This window comes from Lissotriton vulgaris, chromosome 9 (assembly GCF_964263255.1).
Source record: "Lissotriton vulgaris chromosome 9, aLisVul1.2, whole genome shotgun sequence".
Classification (NCBI taxonomy): Eukaryota; Metazoa; Chordata; class Amphibia; order Caudata; family Salamandridae; genus Lissotriton; species Lissotriton vulgaris.
The window spans coordinates 332183996-332200065 of NC_141697.1; the positions used below are offsets into that span (position 1 = coordinate 332183996).

The 16070-nt window shown below is 44.5% G+C and overlaps 1 protein-coding gene across 6 annotated transcripts in view; it reads right to left on the reverse strand.

The window, feature by feature from the left end:
- DGLUCY (D-glutamate cyclase) overlaps positions 1-16070 on the reverse strand; it is a 279618-nt gene that overhangs the window by 161986 nt on the left and 101562 nt on the right. For all 6 annotated transcript variants that reach the window (XM_086937659.1, XM_086937657.1, XM_086937656.1 and 3 more), the window contains exon 4: positions 1709-1907. In XM_086937659.1, coding sequence (XP_086793785.1) covers positions 1709-1907 — 199 coding nt within the window. The remainder of the gene's footprint in view (positions 1-1708; positions 1908-16070) is intronic.

The window sequence follows — 16070 nt, forward strand, 5'->3', positions numbered from 1 at the left end:
ACAGCCCACACTTGGTCCTCGGCAGTGGGCAGTGCTTTATGCGCCTCCTGGCGCTGTGTGATGAGGGGGGGCGGCGTCCTGCACAAGAGGCTGGTGGAAGGTGTAGTCCTGACCGGCGGAGCCAAGCCCGGCCAGTCAGGAAGTCCAGTGCAGGTTACTCGGCGGAGCAAAGCCCGGCCGCCACGCTGAACAGGAGACAGGAGACAGTAGACAGATGCGAACACCTCAGCGGAGCTGAAGAGCTCGGCCGGCGTGGAGACCCCTTGACAGCCCACACTTGGTGCTCGGCAGTGGGCAGTGCTTTATGCGCCTCCTGGCGCTGTGTGATGAGGGGGGCGGCGTCCTGCACACGAGGCTGGTGGGAGGTGTAGTCCTGACCGGCGGAGCCAAGCCCAGCCAGTCAGGAAGTCCAGTGCAGGTTACTCGGCGGAGCAAAGCCCGGCCGCCACGCTGAACAGGAGACAGGAGACAGGAGACAGGAGACAGATGCGAACGCCTCAGCGGAGCTGAAGAGCTCGGCCGGCGTGGAGACCCCTTGAGAGCCCACCTTTGACAGTTCCTGATGTCATTACGATGGTCATCCTATCATCTGATATATATATATATATAAAAATATATATATCCCACTCCCAGCATTCCCTCACGACCTCCAGTTACGGCGAAATGAAAGAGACGGGCCACAAGATTCTTGGCAGAAAGGTACTTTATTTCAGTCTTTCAGCTCTGCTGCGGCGCGTTTCGAGCACAGCCATGCTCTTGATCACAACATATATATAAATATATTGTGACATACTGTGGCTTAATCGTAGCCACTCATGGTGATGTAGTTTGTTGTCTAGTCCAGTCATAATCCATGGGCTCATCATGCCACCACTGGCATACTTGCGGCCAGATCTGCTATAATAATTCCGATTTTTGCCATAACGTGGGCATCATTGGCATCCTGGTCTTAGCCCTACTAAAGTCATGGTCTTGGCACTATGCTAGGTATACTTGGAATTTTTTACGCCAATGTGTCCAATACTGGCATAAATGCAATACTATCGTGTTGTATGCATAACAGCATTATGGTGCATATCCCTGGTATGTGATGGTAATACACGGGAGGCATGAGGTTTAGGCGAGTGGATGATTAAACTGACGACCTGGCAGCTGGGAATCAAACATACATCTCCTAAAAATAAAAACAGAGCTTGGGATGATTTTAATTGAACACACCTAGCTCTATTTATATGGAAGAAATGGCCATTCATCTAGAACAGAGCTTCTATTCGTTGCTGTGGGTGTGTTCACTGTCGATGATAAACGAGTTGCTGGTTTAAGCCTTGTGGCCTGGGCGGTGTCTACTTTATATAACACCACAAAAGGACTTAAATGACATGTTTTCAGTTAGTGCCTGCAGAAAGGTTAAACACTGGATGGCATCTGAAAAGGAAGATATGCTAAACCTTCTAGGAAAAGGGTAGGGGACATCAGCAGGACTCTGTGGGAACGCTGGGATCTTTGGGCGAATAACGGGTTGCACATGGATGTCACAATGTCTTGTAAAACTTGACTGGAATACACTGGTGGAGTTGTTTTTTTTTAACCAGAAGATTTGCCAAAACTGAAAGCCCATAGGGCCTAATGTCTCCAGTGCTATAGCATTTACATGTAGACATAGAAGTTGCATAATCTTCAAATGGAGTCCAGAATTTCATAGGCCTACCTTGTACATGCTCACGTTGCACTTCTGCTCGACGTTTCTCACTGGTACGCCCACCTTCTGCATCGCGCTCTCAAAAGAGAAGCTGCAGCCCAGGTAAAATGTCACCATGTCCTTCAGCTGTTCCGAATACCCCTTCAAGCTTGACAAGTTTTCAGTGAATTTACCATTTTCATATTTGCGGTACGCCAGGCAGTCCGTTCTGAGGAAACATGGTATCCTGAATTAATGTTTTGTTAAGTTTCATCTTTGCAAAGTGCTTTAAGACATCATGAGGTCTCCTCAAAGCACTGAAGTGGAACAAGGGCGAGTAGGACAAGATAGACCTAAAGAGGCAGGAGTCTTGTGGATGGAATGGTCTACTCAATAAAGCTGGTTTCTCAATGGATTGACCAACAATTCATTGGGGCAAGCTGGGCCTAGGGGGTCTGGTCTGTAGGGAGCAAGCAGTTAAGAGGGGCAAGAGACAGGGGGCCAGAAAAGGTGATAGAAGGACAGGTAAGTTCAAGTGGGAAATTGTGGTGTGCATGGCCTGAGAGAGTGGGCCAGAGACAGTGTCATTTGCCTAGCCTAGTGTGTTGTGGAAACTGCATTTGGGGATGAAAATCTCCCCGGGTTTACATTGGTGGCTACTTTAAGGAGCCCCCTATCCTCTTGGACCACCGAGAGTGGAGTCTGAGGGGGGCTGGAGTTTGCTTTCAGGATGCATGGAGTCTATAAGGCACCTAAAGAACCCGTCTACATTACTGTAGAGTTTCCAAAACATAACAAGAAGGAAAATTAGCAGGATCTGGGCTATGTGACTATCCGGTTTCTGACATAATCCTAGAACAGTCCATCTTTGCCACACAGTGAACAGAAATGCAAAACACTTTATTAATACGCCATATTTTGGAAAATTGGGTACCTTAAACTTCCATCCTGGTCTACAGCTCACATTCCAATGTGGTTAGCTTACTTTAACAACCAAAGGGAAATTAGTCAATAGGAGGGTCTGACTGGTCAGTGTGTAGTATGGTTTAGTTGGTTGATTGTGGGCCTGTTTTATAGTCTGCTGGGCTGGCTTTGCTTGTTGGTTTCCGTGATATTAAAACAAACATTTTTTTATTGAATTTTGTGCAAATGAAAATCCAAACAGAGGACACACAATGAGCACATATGAGATTGCTACAATGCAATGGCTCAGGCCATTGGCATTCATTTGATATATAAGGATAATCCAAAATGCCAGGCACAACAGCAACACCGGCCTCACTCAGGCCATCAGCCAACTGGCCCAACCATTTCCCCTGCACTCGACCATGCTTGAGGTAGACTGTCGTTTCCTGCTGGGCACACCAGTCCACCCCTCAACGCCAGTGAAAGGGTGGGAGGAGAAGGGTATTTCCAGCGTGTGGCAATGTCACGTTTGGGGACCATTGGGGCCGTTTCCAAGAAGGACCCATCAGCCCTTGTCCCTCCAGAGCACTCAAGTGCTCTCAACTAAATAATAAGCACAGGGGTAAGGGGGACCTCTCACCCAAGTACCCCATTAAGCTCTCCCTCAGTTGCAGCACAGAAAGTTTGAATTGCAGGGCACAGCCAAATATTGTGATAAAAATCGGCAGGAGTGCCGCCATAGCGGGTACAGATCGAGTCAGGGAGAAGTCCTACTCAGTGGAGCCGAGATGGGGAGAGAAGGGCAGTATATAGATAATATATTTGAATCAACCGAAAATTGGAGGAAATGGTGATAATCCTTGGCACCATCACGGCATCACACCAGTCGTAATCTTCAAGGGTACCTACCCAGTCCTCCCATCGGGTTCAGAGATGGTCTAGAGTGCCTGGGGCATTAAAAACCAAGGAGCCGTAGATTTAGGAAATTCCTCCTCTGCCCAAATCGCCCTATAGAATTTTGGCCTACAGTGGGCTAAACTCTGGAAGAGAGTCAGTGAGCATGACGTGAGTTTGGAGGGCGTGTCACAATTGAAGGAATTTATAGAACCGCCATCGCGTAGGTGACTTGAAGTTCTTGAAACAATCACGTGTGTCCCCGACCAGACATCCCAGAGTTACGAGATTCCTATAAGTTCCCAGCACCCAAAACCCAGCAGTGACGCCGCCTCCCTCAACGAAGTACCTTTGCCAAGGAGGTGTGTGTTTGGTATCCCAATGAGTGTGTTGCAGGCCGCTCTCCAAGTCTGGAGGGCCGTTTTGGTCACTGACTGGGTGGAGTTGGAAATGGGAGAGCCGTTGAGCATGGACAGAATCGGAGGGAATCCCAAAATGGATAATTCAAACCAGTAGGCGGGATCCAACCATCCCCCGTTAAACCAGACGTAGATGGGCAGGAGATGAACTAAATGTAAGAGGGATAGATTAGCCATTCCCAGGCCACCGTCGTAAGGGCCATGTTGGCAGTGTGCATATGCCAAGTGGGTCCTGGAACTGTGCCACAGAAAGGAGGTCGCCATTCTATCCAGGGCCTGAAACCTCATCTGTGGTATGAGGAACGGTAAGGTTTGAGAGGCATAAAGAAAGCAAGGCATTTACATCATTTTGAAGAGGGTTATGCGGCCAATGAAGTTCACCGGAAGGGATTGCTATTTCACAAGGTCAGCCTTAGCTTTTCGTGCAAGGGGCCCCATGTTAAGGGATCAGGTGACTTCAGGGAGCAGCTCTACTCAGATGCACAGGTTTTAAAGCTAAGACGACGGATGGGTATGGTGTCTTGCCAGTCAAAGCAGTCTCATGCAGTCTTTCATTACTCGCAAAGCACTTTTACAACGTGTCTTAAGTTCAAAACTGCACCCCATTTGCTACATGGGCCTTCCTTTTTAGCTTTCAAATTTACTAATGATACCCCTACCTCAGAAACTGACTCCCATTTGTATTAATTGTAAGAAAATCTATAGGTAAATCTATCCCATGAACACATCCTGAAAATCTGACAAGGACCCAGCCTAGATGGACTAACACTAAACACCCCTGCTTGACAGAGCAAATATCTGCCCTAGCCGAGTGTTTTAAGCAATGGCACTACTCCTCCTTCGACCTCAATGTCTGACACTCTAATAGACTTCAAGACATGTGAACACACGCACTGTAACCAAAACACACAATTGCAAGCTATATCATTCAGCACCCTGGTGCGCCAAGGATTTTTCCAAAAACAAAAGCTCAATTTTTACAGTAAGGGAAGAAAATGAAGAAAAACAGAACTGCAACCCATCTAATGTTATTGAAGTCCCTCCGCATAACACAGACAACTCATCCCACCAGCCAACACTCCTAAGGACAATCACACACTGTATCAGCCCACAGCCGTATCCTCCCCACAAAAAAACTGCATTAATTGTGTTACTATTAAAAGGTCAAGTGCTGACCAGAAATGTTCATGACTCGAAACAATTAGCGGGGAAAACTGCCAAAGGAGAGCATCACATTCATATATGTTTCTGTGTTAATAAGGAGCCGCTATCCACTGATAGAGTCATTCTGTAACCGCCAAACTCGCGAATGTTATCTTGCTGCTCCTTGCAAAATACAGGATAGGTTGACATTTATACAGTTTTGTATCTTTATTTTAACCCCTTCGGTGCTCACGATGGCTCTTGGTCGTCAGTCGTCACCCGTCACGGTGAGCGTGTGGTTACGACGGCCGGGGGCCATCCGAATCCCGCCCACTCGTTAATTCTCCCGCATAGTGGGAGAATTAACACCGCGTGCAAGGGGTTAAACATTTTTATTGTCATTTTAGAATATAACAGACTACAGTTAGTCAAATTACAAAACAATTATCAAATAAACACACTTGTGAGCAGTATAATATAGGTTTCAACATAGGGATTCAAACGCTCTACAGCTCAAACCTATCAATAAGCAGGGGGGGGCCGGCAGGCATGGTTCCCAGCAACGAAAACACCCCGGTTTGTCATTATATGACCTCATTCTATGGTGCCATTTCCATGCCCTTGTAGGCCTATAGGAATTTACATTCTCGTTACATTCAGGGTAGCTGAGTCTGGGTATATGGTGCCCATGCCACCTCAGGGTCTTACATGTGCAAACACCCATCAAACAGGGGATTAAGAACTGGGATACTATATACCTGTCTATATCTGGCGCGGTACCATCCGTACATATATCGTTGTGATTCTCAGTCTGTGCCCATTTGGGATAGGGGGGCAGGGTTCGGTATCCGGACATATCCAATCATGTCTCAACTATTTGTTGCGCAGGCAGCCACTCCACTGTCCCCTCATGTCGGGCTGACTGAGGGGTGCTTCACTCTCTCCATCCGTATCACTTGTAGAGCTTGGGTATTCCCAGGCATGCAGTATGTCCCTCCACTGGTCTGCCATTGGGTGGAAGCGCAGCCCCTCGACTCCTCCCTACGCAGCGCCCTCTCCCCAGGTAGTCACCTCCATCTGCCACAGTCACCCGTGGTCCCATAGGTGCTTTCCACTCAATTGCTATACGTCTCCTAGCTAGTGCTAGAGCCAGACCCATGAACCGGTTTCCCGCTCTCCTTTTTGGCGGCCTAGGGTAAAGTCCCAGTAAGCAGACTTCTACATTGCAAGCAAGCGTTCGCCCCAATGTAGTATTAAGCATGGTGAGGGCAGTTTGCCAAAATATCTGCGTGACCCTACGTTCCCAGGTCATATGCAGGAAATCCGCGTCTTCCTGATTACATCTCGGGCAGCACCTCGGCTCCCCCCCAAAAATAGCAAAGATCAAGTGCGGTGTTAAATAAGTCATATGCACATAATTAAATTGTACATATTTCAATTGTATATTCCGCAATATTTTCTTGGGAGATTCCAGGACCCTTCCCCATTCTCTGTTCGTGAGGTCCCTCTCCAAAGTGCTTTCCCTCTTCTCCCGTAGATGGAGAAGGGGAGTCAGTGATGCCTCACGCAAGGACGCGTAGACCTGTTTAATTTGGTGTCTCGCAGTACCCAAAGGGTCCAGTGAATGAAACACTGCACGTGTCTCAGACTCCTCCCTATTCCAGTCCCACAGCACAATTTTGAATCATTTTTAGAGTATAAGTTACCTTTCAAAATTGGGGTCTGCCTAAATATGACCAGGGTATCCCTTTACCAATTCTCTAAGAATATCAAAGAGTGCATGTATATGTGTAGTACGAAGGGCGTCCCCATTTCTTGCATGTGATGCTTGGAATGGTGAGAGGGGATGAAAGAACAAGAAGATGATGGTGTGTCTTTGTGCAAGGGAATTGCTGGCAGGGACTTACAATTGGATGAAGAAGGGGCCTAGACAACAGCTATGGAGCCACAGCTGTACCTGGTATGTAATTAAGATGTTACTACCTTCTCCCTAAGGGACTCCAACTGTGGAAGATTCACCCCCAAGACTCAATATTGTGGGTATTTCAAGTAAATCGGAATTCAGAATTCTTGTCGGACCATAATATAGTGTTCAAATAACAAGTTTCCAAAGTACACACATTCTTATTCAGTAAATCAGTTATTATGACACAATTTTCTTCTATTTTTCTTGATCTTTAATTTTCTTTCTTTTGATTTGAGCAGCCAGCCAACACGTGTTTCGTCTTCTAGGGAGTTACCCACGACTTCCTCAGGGCTGGAAAATAGCATAAGCAATATTTGTAGTGTATGGTACACCACATATAACCATTCCAGGTATATACCTTTGTGGAAACCTAAACCTTCCTTCAAAATATATTATCCAGTGTCCAGTGAACAGCATTGTTATATACAAAGTATGGTCATAGTAGTATATGGTATTGTGACGTACTCCAATATTTACATATTGTCATGCACAACATATATATTGACCAATTTACAAAGTCATGTGACATAAATTAGTAAATGGGACGTGGTGCAGTGAAATCGGATCCCTCCTGGTTATAATGGGTGACTAAACCCACCTTCCCGTGGACTAGGTATCAACAGAATGTCCATTATGAGATGGTGAAGGTACCTGTGTCTCTGAAACTTCCCTGTTAGTATCTAAATGACAAATAAATCACTTCACATAAGCATTATTGTTGTATACCAACATAATGACGACCATATCCCATGATATCACACAAAGCTATTCTACCGCCAAGCCGGTTCTACTTCCGTCCCGGAAGACTGATTACAATAAATCTCCTTTAGTGCACCTTCATTTTCCTTTGTTCCTGGTAACAAATTCGAAATGGACTTGTTACAATCTTTATCATTAACCCCTTAAGTGCTGCGTCGGTGCGTTGGCCGACGGCAGCACTACCTCCCCAGTGCTGCGCACGACCATTGGACGTCCATTCAGCACTGGTTCCAATGGACAGCGCAGCACTGGGGAGGGATGTTTTCTAGCATCTATGAGGTTAATATCTATGCCTCATGTCATTAGGCAGATTAACACCAATTAATCTCACCTCTTAATCTTACACCAATTCTTTCCAGATCTCTTTCCCGAATATCTTCACCAAATATTAAATGTATCAATTTTGTCATGTATCCAAATTACGTGGCCCGAGTAGCTGCCACCTACAACATAATTAAATATATTCATGTTAGAAATGTCAATGTCGTAGCGCTATGTCATGTTTTAGCCCCCACTCACTAAAATCCGACCATCATAAAGAGGCCCCTGGTAGAAATGAGGGGCAACAATCCTCTGTCTGAAGCCACCAACCCTGAAGGACCATCACAACAGGAAAGTCCCCGGAGGCAGAATCAGGAGAGGGGAATGATGGAGCAGGTACCACGGGAAGAGTACCCTTAGAAGCCTATGAACTGAGGGGGAGATAGAACCGGAAAAGAGTGACTGAATAGCAAAGAAACACAACAAGGGATACCAGAGGTGATCAAAAGAGCTCATCCTGCAACCATAGGAGACAGCAGTGCGGGGGGATGGTGGGGGTAGTTGGGTTTAAGTTTTAATAGGGGGCTGGGGGAGGGAGGGGATTGAATACGAACGTGACTGGGAGTCCGCACTACAATGTTAGAGGCAATAATAATACACGTGTTATTGATATGTGGAGGGGATGAGTACTAAGGGATAAACTGAGATTGCAAAAGGATAACCTGTAAAGATGTTACATTGCTGAGAGAGATTCATGTAAAAGTCAATAAAGTTTGTTAAAAAAAAAAAAAGGAGGCCCCAGGGTCTCAGAAACCCCCCCCAAAAAACAGTCTAGTCGCTGATCCATATCTAGCTGATAAACAGGTATAATTGCACTGCATGAAATTTCGCCCTCCACGGATCGTGGAAACTCAGGCTTTTGTTGTATTGTGTTAAGACCTGGACAGTGCTAATTTTATTTTGCCTACGATTCTTTGCTCTGGAAGGTTAACCTGGGTTTTGGAGAAAATTATAGTCACCCCCTAAGAGGGCCAGATAAAGAAGAATCAAGAGTGACTGAAAGAAGCTCTACCAACGGTTCCGGACAATCTAAAATAGATGTGTAGATGGTCACCCTTGTACAGTGAAACTCGGCAAATAAGCCATTACGTAGGTCCATCTACCATCTTTATCCCCTAGTGAGGCGAGAATCAACTGTAAATGCTTAATAATATAGATACTCACACCTCTCTGAGCGGAATTTGCGAACGAGTGACACTGAAATCCAGACCATGTGAAAAACATACTGAAAATTGTCAATTTCGAAATTGGAATATAAATTTCTTGTATACAAATTTTACCCACCAGGTTCTCCAATATCCACCTCTCTACTGCCAACTTCTTACGTTTGTTATTTAGTCCATTCGCATTAAGCGAAAGAACCTTTAAATCATTTTTCCGCATCGCAACCAGGGTTTTAAAAAAGTGCACAGGGCAGTTCATTAATCTAAAAGTGCCAATACCTCTAAGCAGTACTCCCTGAAAGTGTAGTGCAAAACACGCCAAAAAGTACAATAAGTGAAAGGTGCAAAAAGCTCTTAAAAGTACATACAAAGTGCTTTAGTAGTTAAATGCGTCACCCATTCAACTATGTGATATCTTTCCTGGTTCTTATCTGCATTAAGAGGCCCTTCCATCTCTTCGACCTTCTATGTGTCGTCGTTTTCTACATGTTTTTATCCTTAGACTGTGATTTTCCCTTTTTTCATTGCTTATTGTGTGCCCCTTCCCAACGGTGCTGCCCTTTCCACCCCCACAACCCACCCTGCCCTCAAAAACCAGAGGGGCGATGCCAGCCTCCCTCGCCTTGGTATAGGGGTGGTTCCCTCTTTTAGCGGGTACCATGGCACTGCACCCTAGGCCTCCAGAGGGCGGAGGCTACCTCACCATTGTTGTGAGTTTACCATAACACCCTCACTAACTTCAAAACAGTCTACTGCAGTACCTAACATTATGGACAGCTCTGACTATTTTCAATGACCATCTAGCCATTCAAATCTTGTAACAGTCCATTTAGAAATAATTAGAGGACCACTTCTTCCGGCTGCATTGCACGCTTTGCACTCTGAATTGATTTCAAGAATGCTTGCACGTGCTCCGCTAAGCACAAAATCTCAAAGCTGCCCTTATACAAAACGTTCATTCTGGACTGCTGCAAATGTTGAGTCTGTATGTCTATTACCTTTTGAAGTTATTACATTTTTTTAATTTAATTTCTTAATTTCTCGTCAGTTGAGACCTAGATATTTGACTGATGCCCGATGGAGCTACCCAGTTTAGCTAAAGGGGAGACGGGCTGTGGGTTCTCTACTCGGTCGTCACCTACCCAGTCGGTCTTTGGGCAGACTTCCCTTCGTCTCTCCTGCTGTCTTTTCCCTCTTCCTCCCCCTTCACACTTCCCCCTTTCCCCCTCCTGCCTACTTCTCTCCCCTTTATTTCCTCTTTTAACGTGTGATTTTTGACGTAAAGTGTAATTGTTATCATTTTCTGTAACATTGTGTAAACAAATGTAAAGCGCTCTGATACCTGCGGGTCTAGCCAGCGCAATTAAAAATAAATAACGTAAATAAATAAAATCATTTTTAAGGGGCACTTAAACATTATTTGGGTGTAATGATTCTGACCCACCTAAATATATGCACTTTCCCCAATGTTTTCTGGACCGAGTTAGAACAGTACATTGGAGACCCCAATGTATCCACTTGACACACCACTGCTTTGACTGAAGATAGAAAACTAATTCGGACCACACATGTATGCATTTTTGTCAGTGTTTCTTAGGCTGAAGTTAATATAATACATCTGACCCCCTGCAATATATGCAGTTCACCTATTGTTTGTTAGACTGGAGTTAAAATAGTAAATGTGCCCCCATGTGCTCACTTTTTTAAGTAGTCAATCTGACTCCCCACTAATGTATGATATTTCCCAATGTTTGTTAAACTGGAACTAGAATAGTAAATTAACATTCAGTGTAGGTACTTTTCATAATGATTCTCAGACTGGGTTCACAATAGTAAATCTGAAACCTGACTTCCTCACCACACCCATATCATGTATCCACGTTCCATAATATTTTTTAGGCTTATTCTGGAGTTAGAATCGTTAACGGTACTCCCCCCCCCGTGAATGCACTTTGCCAAAAGTTTCTCAGGACCTGAGTTAAAATAATACATCTGCCCCCTGCCCCCTCAAATGTACGCACTGTTCTCAACGCTTGTTAAACCAGAGTTAGAATAGCAAATCTACACCCACTAGGAACTTTTCTCAATTCATGCACTTTCTCCAACATTTATTAGACTGGAGTTATAATAGTAAATATGGCACTATCATTCACCCACCACTCAAAGTATCCCTTTTCCCCAACGTTTATAAATCTGGAATTAGAATAGTAAATCTAACCATCCTACTCTACAATGTATGAATTTTCCTAAAAGTGTGTAGGATTGTTGTTGCTGTATTGAATTAGTTCAGTATTATGCACTTGAATCTGTATTTTTGTAAATTATATTTTGATGGTTTTTCATTTGAAAGAATATGTTTTTTAATTGTTTTATTCCTTTTAACTATTTTTCATTGTGTTCTGTTGAAAAAAATATTCTGTAATTTTTGTTATATTATTTAGTATAGTAAACTTAGGTTTCGTTACATATTTATTATTTGTAAATTGTTTGAAAAATATGAAATATGTTTAGGTGGGCTTAAAAACTATTGAGGAGTATAAATGTTTATATTTGGTTTTATTATTTGATATAAATTATGATATAGTTATTTGCAAAATAGATTTATCTGCATAATATGCTTACTTTCATTTATTTATTTATAAAGTTTTATATATCGCGAACAAGATCCCGAAAAAAATATCAGAGCGCTTTACAAAAGGATGGAAGGAAGGACATATGTGCAATATCGACAACAAGTAAGAATACAAAACAGAAATAAGCGCATAATTACAAGGCATATGAATCAAGGATAACAATACAATAAACCGGTATATAGCTGGCTACGAAGGGGGGCACACAATGCGGTAAAGAAGAGCAGCATTATATGATGTTACAATGGTTGTAGGATCAATGACTTCGAGCAGGTGAACCTAACCCAATTAAGGTAAGAATTTGTTCATTAGGACTACTGATGTTTCACAAATGGGTTAGAAAGCGGCAAAATAATTTATAACGTAATATTAAATTCATTTTACATTCGTTGAATTACTTTTTTTATAAAACCAAATTTAAATAAAAAAATACAATAATGTTATTTACATTTAATAACACTTACTAACCAATACAATCTTGATATTTCGGTCCACAATATTTTATAGTCCATATTGTTTTACTTTACATTATATGCATGTAGAGTAAGTTTGGTTCTCAAGGTATTTTTGTACTACAGAATCAGCCAGGTGCTGCAGGGGACTATGAAGTTGTGATAGAGTTGTTCACAAGCGAGGGGATGCAAGGTGGAGGAAAATGAGTTCTCGGACGTCTACCCTCAAATCTGCCAGAGAGCGGTGTCAGCACCTGATGCTAATCAAGAGGAGCCCAGTAGGAGCAGGGAGAAGGTAAGGCAAAAGGATAGAAATCTGATGGGCAGTGGGCAGCAGCAGTTGCAGTATCCCTCTGAGGTTTTATGTGGAGAAGGATCAGGTAGTTTGAAGTGGGGTAGTCTGAGGGAGTGGGGAAGATTTGAGTGGTGTAGGGCAGAGTGGGGTGGGGTAGATCAGAGTGGAGTAGATTGGGTTAGATTGGAGTGGGGTACATTGGAGTGGGGTAGACTGAATCGAAGTTGATTGGGATGAAGTGGAGTAGAGTGGAGTGGTGTAGAGTGGAATGGGGTGGGATAGACTGGAGTGGGATAGATCGGGTGGAGTGGGAAATATTGGTGTAGATTGGATTGGAGTGGGGCAGTGGGGTAAATTGGGCAAGAGTGGAGTGCAGCGGATTGGGGTATATTGGAGTGGGGTACATTGGGGTAGGGTTGATAGGAGTGGAGTAGATTGGGGTGGAGTGAGGTAGACTAGTGTTAGGTAGATTGGAGTGGAGTGGTATAGATTAGAGTGGCAGTAGATTGGGGTGGAATCGGATAGAATGGTGTAGGGTACATTGGGGAGGGGCAGATTGGAGTGGAGTAGATTGGGGTGGACTGGAGTTGGGTAGATTGGAGTATGTAAGTTAAGAGTGGAGTAGGGTAGATTTCAGTGGGATAGACTGGGGTGGAGTGGGGTAGATTGGAGTGGAGTAGATTGGATGGATTAGAGTAGAGTTGATTAGAATAGAGTGAGGTAGATTGTAGAGAGATGATTGGAGTGGAGTAGATTGGAGTGGAGAGGGGTAGACTGGAGAGGAGTTGGATAGATTGCAGTGGAGTATGGAATGGCGTAGGATAAATTGGACTGGGGTAGAGTGGTGTAGAGTGGAGTGGGTTGGATTAGGTAGAGATAGAATTGGGTGGGGGTAGATTGCAGTGAAGTGAGTTGGAGTGGGTAGATTGGAGTGGAGCAGATAAGGATAGATTGAGTGGGGTAGACTGGGTTGAGATCGATTTGGGAGGTGAGAGTAGAGTTGGTTGATTGGGGTGGGGTAGAGTGGGTTGGACTTGGTTAGACTGGAGTGGGGGAAGACTTGAGTGACATGTGGTAACATTGGAGTAGGCTAGATTGGAGTGAAGTGGAGTGGGGTAGATTTGAGTATAGTGGAGTAGGGTATGGAAGTATGGTAGATTAGAGTGGAGTGGGGTAGATTAGAGTGGACTGGAGTGTGGTAGAGTGGAGTGAGGTAGATTGTGGTATATTGGAATGGGGTAGATTGTGGGAGATTGGAGTGGGGTAAATTGTGATGCAGTGGGTTAGAGTGGAGTGGGTAGATTAGAGCGGAGATGAGTTGGATAGATTGCATTGCGGTTTGGAATGGAGAGGTGTCAATTGGACTGGGGTAGAGTGAAGTAGAGTGGAGTTCGGTAGACTCAAGTGGAGTGGGTTGCATTGGGGTACATTGGAGAGGGTGGATTAGAGTAAATTGGAGTGGGGTCAATTAGAATGCATTGGAGTGGGGTGGGGTAGAGTGGGAAAGATTGAAGCAGGGTGGGGTAGATTTCAGTGGAGTGCAGTAGATCGGGGTGGAGTAAGGTAGAGTGGAGTGTGACTGACTGGATTAGATTGACTGGAGTGTGGGAGATTGGATCATGGTGGAGTAGACTGGGGTAAATCGAGTGGGGTAGATTGGGTTACAGTGTTGTTGACTGAAGTGGGGTACATTGGAATGGGATGCAATATACTGGGGTGGGATATATTGGGATGGAGTGGGTAGTGTGGTGTGGATAAATTGGGGTGGTGTAGATTGGAATGGGGTAGATTGGAGTGGGATAGGTGGAGTGGAGTAGATTGGGGTACATTGTAGCAGAGTGGGGTGGGGTAGTTGGGGGCAGAGTGGAGTGGGGTAGATTGGCTTTGGGTAGAGTGGAGTGGGTAAGGAGTGTGGAGTGGAGTGGCTGTTGTGTCGTGGAATGAGATGCGCAGATTGGAGTGGTGTGGAGTTAGAGTGTCATGGCATGTTGCAGAGTGGAGAGGAATGGAGGGTTGTGGAGGTGCGTAGAGTGGAATGACATATCGTAGAATTGAGTTATGTGGCATAGCGTGGAAGGGCACTGAGTGGAGTGGCGTCGTATGGAGTATGTATGGTGTGGTACTGCCATTACAGACAACACATTTTCAACTGAAATAACCATTCCATTTGCACCAAAATACGTTTTTACTGCACACAAACGACAATGTGTGCAAATGTCATCACCTAGTGTATTGATGTGCTTTGATTGTATTAAAAAATTTGTTCCCATCTCACTTCAGATTTACAAAATCTGTGTCACATAAATTCTCTCGCTTTGTAGTCAGTGAAAGAAAAGTAAACATCAAGCTCTATCTTCATTGGAAAAGAGAGCTTAACATTTGCCCTCTGTCTTTGAATGCACAGCAAATGTGTCAATATAAGAAAAAGATTTGAAGGCCCGTTTACAGAAAGTGAGTTTATGGAAGAATACAGCAAACAAGATTTGGGCAACAGGAGGGATCGACTCAAGTTTGACAGCCTACAGCAAATAAAGCCAGCAAATAGAAAGCCAGAAAATGTGTTACAAACAACAAAGCCAATGCTAAGCAACAGGCGCAATGTATTCCTAGGTCAGCTTTCTGAAGGTCCCAAGATGTCTTTAGCAAACCAGCCAGCTGCGCTGTCTGGAAAGCTTCGACCTAAAAATGTGTACCATGCCCCTGTTGTACTCTGGTTGTACTGTACAGTAAATTGGTAGTTCAACGCTACCTGAGGCCCTGCCTTCTGTTTATTTAGTGTTACAACATCATTGTGGGCAACTGTTTCAATGAGTTTCAAGAGCCATGCAAGTGACCAGTGCAAAGAATTTGTGAGAGATGGGAGACTGCCAATGGGGGAACGAGCGTGCCCCTCTCACAAGCATTACAGTAATGCCAAAGTTAGGTGCAGGAATGCTATGCGTCTGCATGAAGAAAGTGAAGTCAATGCTGAGGGAAATCTGGAGGATGCCAACATTCGCAAACTTACTAGCTGCCGTTTGAGAGCCATAAAATGCCGCAAGCACATGCAACGGTTTTGCTGCACAGGAGAACCGAAATGAGACTTGTCAGTCAGATCGGGTGCGTCAACCTTCGACTAGACCCAAAAACAGATGAATTATTCCATAAACTCAGAAGGAGTGGTAGGACTGCTGTGAGGAGGAGGAGAGAGACATAATCCACACAAAGTCTTTGTAGTAAGCCTGAAGTAGCACAAGAAGGGTACAAAGTTCCCCGGCGTGAGTTTTAAAAGACCAAGAGTGCGTGCTGCAACTAGTAAAGAAGAAAGAGGAAAAAGGGGGGGAATTTCCCTCTTTGGAACTAAAACCCTCACACACCTAGCAAGCTAGATGTCATGCTTCATCATATGGGTTCTGCTCCTCGTCAGACTGGCGCTGCAATGTCTGACGGGCACCCGTGAAGAGG